We start from the raw sequence: 13,970 nt of genomic DNA on the forward strand, positions 1-13,970 counted from the left end.
ATTTCATCCAACATCTGCTTCAAGAAAAAAACTAGATTTGTGCAGAAATAATAGGCAGAACTAACATTTCCTGCAGTGTACAGATAATGAGCCAGACTGACAGTTTTAAGACTGATAAATTCGGGGAGAAACAAACAAGCCTGTCTAGAAGAATAAGATTCCCCCCCTCCCCGAAATACGTTCAAACCCAGTTTATTTGTAATGTGTAAAATGACAAATATTCAAGGTTTTCTAAACGTAACGATGCCCTCTGCTGGCTGCGTTTGTGTCGCTGAAATATTGTCAAGTTAGAAATAAATCTCTGGTCTCGTAGATGAAAAGGATGTCAGTGTTTGGATTGTCATATCTTGTTGATATGAGGTGTAGTTTTAAGATTCATGATTTTCAGGAGGTTATGACAGTCAGATGTTTTCAGTGATAAAACCCCAAATACTCAACATTAAAGGTTGGTAAATAAGGGCATATTCCATTGGTGAAGACCCAAAGCAAAAGTGGAATTAATACACTTTGAGACTCCTTTATGTTGATAACAAGGTGGCATTTAAAAAAAAAAAAAAAAAATCACATGTAGCCTGCTCTGAACCAATTTAACTGTAAACATACATCCATTGTAGCCAACACAAAAATACATCCATTGTAGCCAACACAAAATGCCAATTCTAATTCTTTCTTTTTTGTCTTTTTGTAAGAAATATATATTTTTAAAAAAGGTGAAACCAAAGAACAGAAAATAAGATAACAAAAAACAAACAAACGTGGGAATCAGATCAAGAAGAAGAAGAATTAAACTTGAGAGTATGAAAGAAATAAACAGACAGAGAGAAAGAGATGGGGGGGGTTCTCATTCAATTCAACTAGCACGTGGAAAGCTCAAGATAAGAAGCATCAATAAAACTGTACAACCTTTGTCATCAAGTCAGCAAGTATAATGGCGTTTCCACCTGGTGGTGACCAAATTTTAAGCAGCTGTCAAGCCAGCTAAAAGCATCTTTCTAGACTTTGTGTGGTGGTTGAAAATTACAATCAAGGAATCATTTTCCTAAAAGTAGTCACCCGAGGATATTCCCATACCATGTGATAAAAGGCGCCACTTGTGTCTAAAAGGTATAGTGCACAATTTTGGCCAGCTTTAAGCATCAAGCTATAAAGTCTATGTGTAGTGATGTGTATGAAATTTAAGTGTATTTGTTGATGACAGGATTTCTGATGAACTGTTGAAATGACACCATCCTTATCAAAAATGTGGTCTGGGATTTCTGTCCACCAGAGTGAATCTAGTGGGAATGGGAGATAGGTTCCTTCATAATATGACAGTATAATCAGATGGTTTCCCCATTCCACTGAGCCTCACACAAAGCCTTGAGTAATGGTTTTGTGTATATACCTACACTGCAAATCAAAATGCACAGAGGGTTACAAAAGAGTATGAGCCTCTTTCTCTGCATGCATTACCAAGAGTATAAATGGCTTTGTTATACCACACCTAACAATGTCCAAATATGAAATTCCTTCTTTGTGTTTTCCTGCTCAGTATTTTATTATGGAGCTGAGATGGAGAGATGGAACTTTCAGTTGTGTCTGTGAAGGTTCTCAGTCATCCAGGTCATCGTAGATCCAGGTCATCTAAGGAGCTTGGAAAGAAAAGCGTCTGGACTTCTTTAACCTCTTGGACTTGTCATCCACACATCACATTTTGGGTTGTCTAGAGCACAATACTAAATCTTGCCCAATCAGCCTAAATAGCAAAGAGAAATTAAAAACGCATGCCATGAAAGAGTTTGAGTCTTAGGAGGTTAAGCTTTCTTGAAGAAGTTTCACCTCTCATCCGAGAAGCTTCTTCAGTTCTAAGCGCAATTGGTGGAGAGTCCCAGATTTTAAGCCCCATGGGAGGGTTGTGAACCCCCTAATGATCCTCTACCTAATCACACGAGCCAAGATGTGAAAACGGGTGTGGGTCACAATCAGCCAAGGTTTCGGGTGAACCCATAGTGAAACCAGCCCAACCCTATCATGTGATTTACTGAGAAATTTCAGTTGTCTAATTCAGCCAGATAAAATCTTATACATGCTTCAAATAAACTTTAGTACAATCTCAATTTCAAAAAGTTGTGATGCTGTGTAAAATGTGAATGAACCAAACATCATTTTTGCACATCTTATAAATTCATATTTTATTCACACCAGAACATAGAAATGTGTAAACAGACACATTTTACTCATTTATGAAATTTTTTTCGCTCATTTTGAAATTGATGGCCACAAAGTGTCTGAAAAAAGTTGGAAGAAGGCTAAAGAAAAGGCTAAAAAAAGTCAGTGGTATTAAAAAGAAACAACTGGACAAAGATTCTGAACTGGAAACAGGCCAGTAACATGATTAGACATAAAAAGAGCATCTTAGAGAGGCAGAGTATCTGGGAAGTAAAGATAGGCAGAAGTTCACCAATCTGCGAAAAACAAAAACTGCATCTAAAAATTGTGGAAAACTTTAAGAATAATGTTCCTCAGTGTAAAGTTGGAAGGATTTTGAATATCTCACCATCCTACAGTACATAATATCATCAAAAGATTTAGTGAATATGGCGATCAGGCGTCACTGCATTAAAAATGCTATTAAAAATGCAATTAAAAATGTTTTCCTAAAAACACTGATGCCTGGAGGAAATTCTTGATTAAATTGTCAAAAGGACTGCATATTGTAGGAAAAACTTCAAGTTTTGGGGAGCCATAGTCTATTATAGATGCTGAAATAACTTGGAATTGGCACACTGGCCTCGACTAATTCAGAATATAAATTGTAATTGCATTTCATGATATATAGCAACACCTAATGGAGTGTCTGGCTTGCAAACGATAAAATAAAATGTCACTGTTGCTTCATTGGCTCTCATTATCAGGGACTGAACGCTGACGTCATACGCCTTATAAATATACAAATTACACAGAGAGGTGCAAAATATGACTTTGTAAATAACAGCTGCCCCCCATCACCCATCTCATAACCAATAGCCAAGCCTCTGTTAGGCTGAGCAGTGATGCTTGGTGTACTCGTAAAGTTTAGTTTTACTGCATGACTAAGAAGTGAAAGCACAGATATAAAAGCTTAAAACAGCCAGGCTTCTAAATAAAATGCATCAATCAGTCTGATTCAGTGGCCCATGGAAGCATTTTCTTGTTGTCTTAAAATGTCAGACGGCTTATAGACAACATGGCCCTCAACATTTTAACATGTCCACTCCACGTCTCTAAACAATTACAGATTTATTAGGGGTTTGCTCGGCTTTGTTTGCAGAGATATAGCCAGAGGATTCAAATGGTCCAAGAGTTTAATGAACTAGTAGTATAAAAATATTAGTCATTTGTCTGCCCTGTTTCTACATCTGCTCCCTCGTGGGATTACATTGACGTGACATCTTAAACACCTGCCTCGATACCTTTTACAAAGTCAGTAAAAAAACATTCAATCAACCTTAAGAGCAGGTAAAATATGACTATGCCCTTGAAGAATGGGCCAACTCACATCTTTTTTTTTTATTGAGACTATAATTCATCTGTTGATTTATCACAAGAGTGTGACTCTGGATGATGTTGTCGTCTGTAGCAGCAAGAAAAGGTCTATGTGTCTGCTGTGCATCATGCAGGAAGTGGGTGGGAAGGGGTTAGGCTACAGCTTCAACTATATAACACCGTTAGGACCAGCAGAGCACGTAGAATTCTCCTTTTCACTCTCTGTGCAAATCAGAGCCACTTCCATCAGCACTGATGAAGTGTAACCATCTTCTCTCCTGGGCCTTTGTGCTTGTGGCCTCGAGCCCACTGCTGGCCCACCCCATTACAGAATCTGCTGAGATGCCATATCCAGGACCTGGTGAGTGGAAAGTAATATCTTTATTATAGCTGTTATACAAAGTAATTCCCTGTGTCAGTCCCTTGATTAGCATTTTTAGTAATAAAACATAATTTGCAACGATTAATGGCAAGCTAGTCATGTCCTGGGGCCTTGAAGTAATTACTTTAGAGCTGAGGTGTTGAACAATAATTGCTCTGCCAAAGTTCACACGCCAAAGTTCTGCCATCAGAGAAGAGATTGAGTTTTTGTTCAATTATTTCGAATGCTTTATTGTGATTACCAGCGAGAATTAGATTACAAAATGTTCACAGCACGAATCCGTACCTCTCAATGGTGTTCCTACCAACTGTGTGGGCTTGTTTGGTTCTCCTCAGTATCAGCGGAGGACCGAGGAATCAGCAGTCTGGATGATCTGCCTCTCTCTGAGCAGGATGGTGCAGGCCTTAGATATTCCACTCTAATATCTGGTGAGATCAACAGAGATGGTAAGAAATGTGCATTAACCAAACGTGACTTTACATGACATAATTTTGCAGAAAAGAGTGTGCTTTAGATGTGGATTCATACACAGTTACATAACACTATGCTTACTAAAGCACTACTTACTTTTAAAGCTCATTTGCACATTTTGAGCTTCATATACTTCATATGCTGTGTTCTACTAGAGTACCTTTGCATTAGTTACAGTTTAAAAGTCTTACACTTGGTACAGCACCTTCATTTATCTACTGCCTGAAAAAAACAAAAAACAAACAACTCTAACTCCTCTTCCTCCATTTAGGCCCGCTTTTTTCTGATTCGCTGCCCCTTTCAAACAGAGGAGAGTGCCTGAGATGACCAAATGAACATATCTATGTACATTGATGAGATCCCCTTTTTTCACATCATGCAGATCTAAGAGCAGAAAAAACAGTCTGACATTGAGCACACAGGGCCTAAACTTTAGGTTCACAGGAATTACTTGCACATACAAACCATGGCCGTGTCTAACGTTAGCAACTATCATCATAAGAGTAGAAAAAGTACAGTACATCCGTTTTAAATGAATTCTAATGACATTCACAGAAAAACAGCTAAGCTATCAGCATATGTTTACCATGTTTCCATTCCTCTCAGGTGTCAGAACAACAGGTCTGCTTCCTAGGGGGCTCAAAAGAGAGGTAGGTTTTCAATTAATGTTATTCCTAAAACATCAAAGTAATGTGAGCAACATCCTGTGAATAATTCACTAAATCGCTTTATCTTGTCTTTCAGGTCCTGTTGGAGAAACAAAGTCTCCTAAATCCTTTCAGCCATGCGCTGGGCATCCGGAAACAGTTCAGGAAGAGAGGAGGGAATTCAGAGTGTTTCTGGAAGTACTGTGTCTAAAACAGTGACTGAAAACAGGCACGAGGCAGGGCTTGCACTGAAAGAAAAAAAATCAAACATCTTACACTCACAATGGCACATACAGCCGAAATAAATAAGAAATACCTCACATGCATAAAGCGCATGTGCAGTCACACACCCTCACACGCACACACAGACATACACAAAATGCCCCATCTATGATTGAGACATATTGCTTAGGGGCTTTAAGATGATTTATTAGGGTTTAGTTAGAACTGTGAAATGCACATATAAAGTCATTGGTTGTCCAATGTATGGCTAAATGTCTTTTAGATGTGAAAGTCAAAGATGATATAGCACTGTTTGTTGAACAGAAATAAAAAATGGTATTGTAAATAAATCACGTATTTGTCTTTTCTTGGTAAAAGGTGAACCCACTATGCCTTCCGTAAAATAAGAAAAAGGAAACAAAAAGACTTTGCAAAGTTGGTTCTCGAGTTTTCTTCATTTTTTCCTTTTTTTATTATTTTACAGCAGAAAGAATATAAAGCATTCAGAAAACATCTTCCATATTTTAAGGGCAATTCAAAACGTTTTGCATGGCTTCAGCAGCTGAAATCTCTTTTTTTTTCTTTTTTTTTAAACATATCCATCGAGTCAGTGACGCTTGTACATGCACAATTACAAAAATAAAACTTACAAACAAGAGAAGGGGAGAAAAAGGAGGAAAGCAAAACACATTAGGAGAACGAAGAGGACATGAAACTTTTAAAGGTAGGGGTTGGGAGCGGAGAAAAATTGGGTCACATAACAGGGAAAGACAGAGAGAAAGACAGCTATAGAGGAGAGGAAAATAGATCTAACACTAGTTCACATGCAAAGTGTCGAGGACCCATGACTTTCTATCAAAGCAGGGCCTTTTTTTTTCTTCTCAGTTTGGAATTGATGAAAACGTGCAGTTCGGTAAAGGGTGCCATATAATTGCTGTCCATAAACTACTGAATGCTTGTCTTGCAATACTGGCATTTGCATAAGAGTAAGTCGACTACATGTGTCCAATCATTTTAAACTTTGCTAGGTCTATAAGGTCTCCACAAAATAGTTCTTTATTGCTCTGTGTCAACAAGTGGAATATACTGTAAATCTGTTTGTGTTCTGTTGTCCTGATGTGCCTACCTTTCTCTGGTTGGGGTGCTTCGGAAAAAGAAGAGGAGGAAAGGCAGATTCTCAGGTCAATTCACAGAACATCTCGAAATTGGTAATACTGTCAGCTAACCTGCCGTCCCATTCACAAATGGCAGTAAAAACAAGATTTAAGCTTTTCATACAGCTACACTCTTAATCATAAATACCCTCTACACTGTCACCTAAATGAATTATAAAGGCCTAAAGAAGTGGCCAAAGTTACACAATAATATGACAGCTTTCTACGAAAAAGTGTCAAATCATTTATCTTAAAGACATATACATAAAGAACCATCATTTCAGGGCTCTAGTACTGTGTGTACTGAGGTTATTTTGAGGAAATTGTTCATACACTACAGCAAGCCGTGTTAAAGATCTCACTCTTGCACTGTTGAACCTGTTTGTCTGCTAGAAGGGGTTTTGAATTTCAGCTTCTCTTGCTGTGAATCACATGTCCTGCTCTGTTTCCTCCTCCCCGTTTTGGCACCCTGAGTAAAATACAGAAGGGAGGTGAACCAGTCCCTCAGTCTGGGTAAAAAAAAAAAAAAATGCTGCCTTCACCACTCAATGTACAAGTGAAATTGACACCTGACATGTCTGCATGTGTGCTGTGCAGTGTCTTGTGCGTGTGTTTGTGTGTACCGTGTGTCATTTAGTTGCTATATATACTGTCACAATGTCTCTACCCTTGTCCTTTTGTCTTATTTGAAGTTGGGAGTCTACTGATTAAAAAGGATTTTAAAAAACAAAAACAAAAGAAACCATCTAAAAAGTTAGAGCTTGTCTAAAAACAATCCCATCCTCATGCTTTGCCATGAAATCATCAGTAGCTACTGAGTATTGATCACTGGCTCAATTAGTAGGTTTGCCCTTCAGTCACGTGCCCTCTGTCTTTCTGAGTTCTGTGACACCTCAAACCAATGTTCATTGCTTTACAGAACAGTAAGTCCTTTAACAAGTCTATCTGACTACCGATTCTAGGAAAATAAGCATGCTTTAGGTGCACTTCTGTCACCCAGTTAACTATTTTACCCATGCAAGCATAATAAATCCTTCTCCTTTTTGCCGCAACATTGCATTGGCTATGCATTCTAACCACATACTAGAGGATGAATGCAAGGCAACAAACTCCAGTAGTGGCATTTCTAAATGTGGTTTTTAACAAGCTGTTCCAGCAAAAAATGGAAAAGAAGGCAAAAACAAACAAAGAAAAAAGCTAGCATGTCGACAAGCTTGAGTGCTGTATTAATAGTGTTGTGTGCAGGCATATAACTGTGGCTTTGGTGAGTGGAATGGTATAACAGTGGCGATCGTGTGTATTTATGTAGAAGATACAGCACTGTCTGTGGGTGACCGTGTTCTCTCACATCAACCTCAGATACAATGCAAGTATTCTGAAACTGGATTACTGTTTTTAGGATATGAATATAGGCACTTCCTACATAAACACTCTGGAAATTAAGTTTACATCTCAGGTGACTGGAAAAACAACAGCGAAAAACAAACAATTAAAAAAACAGTGACTCAAGTAAATAAATTGGAAAAATACACATTTGGCTTAATTATAATTTAACAAACATGACAACAGTTCACTAAACAAAACTCAAGTTTTCCAGTGGCACTTGGCTGAATAATCACGTATCAATACTTGGATACAGAATAGACTATGGTGGTAATATATAATAGGGATTAAACAGCAGCCAACAGGCACCTCTGAACCAGCAGCTTTACTGTTGTTATCTCTTAAATTGTTCCTCCATCCCAATTACATTTTCTCTGCTATACTATCATTTTATAAATAACCCGATGCACAAAATGCATCTTATCTTTCATAATTACAAATGGCACTAGTGCACTGGTTTGCACTTTAGTTTCTGCAGTTGTTTGGACTCTGTAGTGAGGACAGTGACTACTTTCAGTGCCATCCTTCTGTTTAGAATCATTTTAGCACCTTTGACTGCTGACACAGTTCATTTTGCAAACTTGTTTTCAGCTGCTTGGCAAAGAAATGTGGTCATGGACATAATGCTACATGTGGTTTTTAACTAAACGCGTTTTTTTGACATGGAATACAACATATATATTTAGACTCTGGCAGCCTTGATCCAGTGCTTTTAACCGAAACACCGTACAGAGAAATGGCCGTCACAACTCGACTATGAGGAACAATGAATTCTCCAAGTGTCGGTCGATGCAGCACACTGTAAATTGAAGTTTGCATGTTTACTCCCATCTTTATCAGGGACAGAGTAATAATGTGAATTGTTTTATATGTACACCACGGGCAAGGCTGCCATTTACAATCTTAAAGATCAGATAATACCTCAGCAATGAGAAATCAGCACATTCCATTTGCAATGACAACAAAAAAAGTAACTCAAGTTTGTTACGGTGTATTCGATGATTGATAAATGCTCTATTTATCTGTAGAAATGGTGCACGCGTGACAGACTTAAATGCTTTCAGCTCGAATATGACTCTCTTTGCAAACTGTGTACCTTAACGTTTTTGCGATCCTCTGCCAGTTTTGATGTGATGATCTTCAGTGCTAGTGTGTATTTCACTGGATGATTATCTGTTCTGCAAAAATTAACTTAATTTTCTTCTTAAGCTATATAGCATTCACATACCTTGGCACCATTGGCAAAAGGTTCTTGGTAGCCCAAAAGAAAGAAATGAAAATAAAATAAAATAAACACAACCATACTTGTTTTAAGATAATTTTGAAGACTTCTCCTAACACTAAATACAGTATTTTTTACTTTTTCATATTGCAATAATATCATGCTTTAGCAAAATGTTCTTCTCAAGAACAATCAAAATAAAATAAAATACTCTAATAGTGAAATAGTTTTAATTTTACAGAGCATAGCCACTACTGCTTTTGTTGTTTTTTTCCCTTTTGACTCTGTTCATACTTTTCATGCACATAGCTCATTTTTATCCCAGGTATTTACACTATATACAAACAATACAACCATACTTCTTAGGCATTCAAACGAAACTATACAAATATTCTGTTTTTGTCTCTTACCTGTTTTTGACCCATTTTAATGAATAAAATAATATATTTCTAAAATACAATCCCCCTTGGGTACATGTTTTTTTTTTAATCCCTACGTACTTTCAGCCTTCTTTATATACAGAAATCGCTCAATTGTCAAAAATATGGATTTGTCAAACCCCTATTTTGGGACAAGCTTAGGGACCCCTCAAAGAATCTCTAAGACGTCAAGGCAATGTATGTGATCTTCCCCTCAAAAACCTTCACAGGCTCTGAAGTTCACTTCAAAAAAACAGTAATAACCTGCATGACCATAACCATTACAACACAAAATAAGCCAGGTTTTTTTTCCACTTTGTAGGTTTCAAAGGAGCAATCAAACCAACAAGGCAAACCAAAATGAAATACAAAGAAATCGGACAATACAGGGATAGCTTCATCAATGAAATGTTGAAATTCATAGAGAAGAGTACAGATATGTGGACCACTAGAGTGGAAACAAAACCAAAACCAGAGGATAGGCTGAAAGACTAGACCAAAGCACACAAGCAAAGACTTTTCTTGCCAAGAAGTCATGCATTTTTTTCTTGGTAGGATTTAACAACATATAGCCTGAAGATACAGATCACCAATACATTGGACATGATGGAAGAAATACATTGGACATTATGGAACAATTCAAGTAATAAAGTGACAATATATATATGATAAAGCATAGTTTTTTTTTAAAAAAGAAATCTTAAAACAAATGTTTGATCCCCCATCTGCTTCAGTATGGTAAACCCCCAACTACATTCATTTGTAGCTCCACCTGTGTGGGTAGACTGGTGGGGTAGAGCACAGTGGGACAGGAGGAATTGTTGAGCTAAGCTGAATATTAATCTACAGCAGTGGATAGAAGTGGGCGTGTGGGTTATTAATATATTTGGTAAAAAAAAATCCCTTCTTCAAATGAATTGATTGGTCACTTAAAAAATTATGAAATACAATTAGAGCTCAGAGTATTTCTGCATGGTCTCTCTGTCCTCTGAGATCTTCTGCAGCAGCCACAGTTTACACCTCTTGTCCCGCGTTTGCTTCCTTCACTGTCCAAATCCTCTTCATATTCAAAAAAAGACAAAGCAATCCATGAAAAAGTGCAAAAAATGCCAAGAAGCAAATGTTCTGCACCCCCACCCCTACCCTTTTAGTTTATAATCCTGTAGAAGTTGCCACTCTCCAACCAAAATCAAGTCAGTGGAAAGAATAGATATGTGAAAAAAATGCTGTTGTACATGTAATCATAGTTGAACCAGTAACACTGCAGTAGTAGTAATAATTGCAGTGCTTGCATTGGTGGTGTTTCTTTTTTTTTCTCTCAGTTTCTCTTGTAAAATGTCTCGGGTACAAACAAAAAAGAAAAGAGGAGTCAGGAGAGTGATGTCACATCGCAAGGGAGCTCTTCTGAGGGGTCTCATGTTCCCTGGCCCTTTTCAATTCTTTCACCCTGGAACACAGAAAAAAACAAAGTGTCCATGAATGCAACAGCCATGATTTGAGTTTACTAAGTCACATACACAAGCCTAACAGTATCAGACTGTTGAGCCATAAAAATATCAAATCAGCCCAGTAGAAGGAAGTACAGCCCATCTGTGAAAGGAAATGCTGGTCAGAATGATTTCACTTTGTAATGAACAAAAGGAAATGTTATGGCATAATTACAGAGTCATTACTAGTAAAAAAAATATTTAGAAGTGGGATTAAATGTGACAAAATAAATACAGATACATAAACAGTATTATCACAATATTGTTAATAATAATTACAGTTCTTTTCAGCTAATCTACCAGTATGTGGTATTCTGACAGACTGAATTATTGCTCAGCATCATTATGTCTAAGATCCATGCAGTATTACACTAGATTTTACGAACAATAGCAGATTAAACAAAGTTAAACTTTCCACAAATGACTGATTCACTATCAGTCAAGTAGTGCCTGTTACAACAATTAGCTTTACCATAAAGGCTAACTTTATGGTAAACAACCACCACTTTGTAATGGATTTAGACTAGCTCTGGTTATTCTTTTGAGAATCCAATACTACAACATGTATGTATTGAAGAGAAGCAGACTGTGATGCTGCATGATTAGATGCTGTGGTGGATCTTGTCATGCTGAGCTGGTATACTGCCTGGAGGTATGGATCCATTAAAAGGGTGTGTTGTTGTCCTGGTGTTAGAAATAAACTATTTTATACTATATGTGTGTTTTTTGTTTGTTTTCTGTAACGGCTTCAAACCTATATCACAGTACAGAGGACACACTTGCAATAACAGGTGGTAACATTAACAATCTAATCTGCTCTAAAAGCATGGTAACCTAGTTTTGAACAACATACAACTAATACAAAAAAGAGTAAACACATGTAATCTTAATGTCTGTGAATCAGATAGCATGGAGGTTAAGTTATGCATACAATATTTGCACCATTTCTCCATTTAGGTGAATCTTTTAGTACACTATTAGCTTATGTATTGGTTTGTCTTGATGATTCAGTGGGCATAACACAGCTTCACACAGTTTTAGTAAACAGAAGTTACAGAGGGGTTAAATCCCCTCGCGGTCTGTCGAGTGGCTAGAAACATTGCACACAGTCAGCCAGCCAGACAGACAGCTACTTGAGAAACAGCAGGCCCATAGCATGCCTAAAGGTATAAAAGCAAGGCCCATAGTTGTCACCACTTGTCATGCAGCAGAATAAAAGATGGTTGAGAAAAAGCCTCCTGTTCCCTCAAACTGCATAACCACAAAAAGCTGGAAAAAAAAACATAAACAAAAAGTAATTTCCAAGGAGAGAAAGACAGAGATAAAGAGAGTCAAAGTAGTATCTGTTAAGTGTTGCTGTGATTTTGTCATTCATAAGCAAGTTGTTAGTTTGATATGTTCTGCTCTAAATCTGAGCTTCTCAGTCCACCTGTGGCTCCAGTCGGCAGCCTTCATGCAAGCAGGCATCAAGCAATAGTGATGGAGAATGAGGAAGGGTGGGTAAGGTGGTGGGAGAGAAAGAGCAAAAGAGAAAATGAGCGAGGAAAGGAGGGAGAGAATGCGAATGCTGAGACCTCAGGAGGAGATAATTGTATTATTAAAGAGTGAGACATAACAGGAAGTAAGAGAGAAAGAGGCATACGGAATAAACAGGGAGAAGGAGAGAGAGCGAGAGAGAGAGAGAGAGAGAGAAAGAGAGGCACGAACTGAGTTGCTGAGGCTGCACTCACCCGCTTGAACAGTCTATGGTCCATCAAGGGGCTTGGCATAAACAGCAAAACAATACCAGACAGCTATTAGCACACAGTAGGTACTGTGAAGGAGGGGGCGAGAACAGGTGGGGGCCAGGTATAGTGAGGGGAAGGGAGGTGGAGCTTAGGTGTTGGGGACATTTCTAACTACCCATTTAATTTCCACAAAAATAAAATCATTACACAGAGTTAAAAAAAACAATCTAGAGATGGATGAAAACATGGCAGCAATTTCTACAATGACTAACTGATCATCTCAATGAGATATTATTCTTTTAGGCCAACCGCTGCAGTAAATCTGACAGTGAACTCTATCTAGCCCATGTATAAATGAGTATGTTATCGTGTGTTTGAGACAGTGACAGAGCCTACCTGTGGCGACAACGTCGTAGGAACCTCATAATCTTCCTGGCAGCCTGATCCTGCCTCTTTGTGAGCAGACTACTTCTATGAAACACCAGACAGACAACAGCGTCTCACTGTCCGGAAAAGCATCTTTTGCAGAGCCACAGTTTAACTTTGATCTTTCAGTGAAACTCTAAAAGGTACCCATTTAAAACACACTACAATTAATAAACTGAAAATGACTATGAGTCATCTCCAAAGTGCTCAGACTTCCCTCATTAAAAGGGTATTTTCACAAAGTCAAGTCCAATAAATCAAGAACATCATTTTGTATAATGTAGTTTGACAAATGAGTCGCTTCATTAATATAATGTCTCACTTCAGAATGAATAGATTCAAGTGATTCAGCTAATTCAGTACGTGGATGAAAGTCTACCTTAGTTTGTGCTGCACCAGAGCAGCAGCAGCCCCACGGTGGTGTGGCTTCAGCCTGCCAAACTCCTTGTAGCTGCGGTAGTATTGCTGAATGAGCACGGCAGCCCTCTTGCTCTGCTGGAACTTCTTCTGTTCGTGGTAGCTGCGGAATTTACTCTGGATAAGGATGGCGGCCTGCGTCATCTTCTTATAAAGTGCATACTGCCGACATGAACAAAGCAATACGTTACTGCTGACGAATAGTGCTATGGCTTCACACTGTGGAAGAACATAAGCAACAAGTGTGGCGATTACATCAGCTGATGGCAATGAGAATATTTTACCTTCAAGGCTATCCATGTTAGCTTGTAAATGGGAAAAGGGAAAGATAATGAATGAAGTACTGAGACGTAAACGCTGATGTAGATTTGGATATGTTTTGAAAACTTCAGACATTACGCACTATGGTGCCTACCTGTTTGTACTTCTTGTAACAACGTTGTATAACAGCAGCAGCTACCTCTTGTTGCTCTCTGAGCGGCCGCCCCTGTTGGAGAGTAAAGTGGTAT

General features: G+C 38.2%; 2 protein-coding genes across 3 annotated transcripts in view; one reads left to right on the forward strand and one right to left on the reverse strand.

Moving 5' to 3' along the window:
• Positions 1–3,660: 3,660 nt before the first annotated feature.
• LOC116319493 (urotensin-2-like) lies at positions 3,661–5,446 on the forward strand. The gene is made up of 4 exons (XM_031738837.2): positions 3,661–3,865; positions 4,222–4,332; positions 4,964–5,007; positions 5,102–5,446. The coding sequence occupies exons 1-4, from the start codon at positions 3,760–3,762 to the stop codon at positions 5,213–5,215; spliced, it is 375 nt and encodes a 124-aa protein (XP_031594697.1). The 5' UTR covers positions 3,661–3,759; the 3' UTR covers positions 5,216–5,446.
• Positions 5,447–5,672: 226 nt separating this feature from the next.
• Positions 5,673–13,970, reverse strand: part of camta1a (calmodulin binding transcription activator 1a) — a 233,829-nt gene continuing 225,531 nt past the window's right edge. For both annotated transcript variants that reach the window (XM_039604808.1, XM_039604809.1), the window contains 6 exons: positions 13,877–13,948; positions 13,746–13,766; positions 13,424–13,623; positions 13,015–13,089; positions 12,622–12,652; positions 5,673–10,851 (listed from right to left, as the gene is read on the reverse strand). In XM_039604808.1, the coding sequence (XP_039460742.1) occupies positions 10,819–10,851; positions 12,622–12,652; positions 13,015–13,089; positions 13,424–13,623; positions 13,746–13,766; positions 13,877–13,948 (432 nt within the window). In that variant the 3' untranslated portion in view covers positions 5,673–10,818. The remainder of the gene's footprint in view (positions 10,852–12,621; positions 12,653–13,014; positions 13,090–13,423; positions 13,624–13,745; positions 13,767–13,876; positions 13,949–13,970) is intronic.

The sequence above is a fragment of the Oreochromis aureus genome, linkage group 20 (genome assembly GCF_013358895.1).
Source record: "Oreochromis aureus strain Israel breed Guangdong linkage group 20, ZZ_aureus, whole genome shotgun sequence".
NCBI classification, from domain to species: Eukaryota; Metazoa; Chordata; class Actinopteri; order Cichliformes; family Cichlidae; genus Oreochromis; species Oreochromis aureus.

Excerpts from the sequence above, each read along its gene's own strand:
- LOC116319493 (XM_031738837.2), top strand. The coding sequence starts at position 3,760 with ATGAAGTGTAACCATCTTCTCTCCTGGGCCTTTGTGCTTGTGGCCTCG. Across the intron at positions 3,866-4,221 it reads GATGCCATATCCAGGACCTG|TATCAGCGGAGGACCGAGGA; the intron begins GTGAGTGGAAAG and ends GGTTCTCCTCAG. Across the intron at positions 5,008-5,101 it reads CTAGGGGGCTCAAAAGAGAG|GTCCTGTTGGAGAAACAAAG; the intron begins GTAGGTTTTCAA and ends CTTGTCTTTCAG.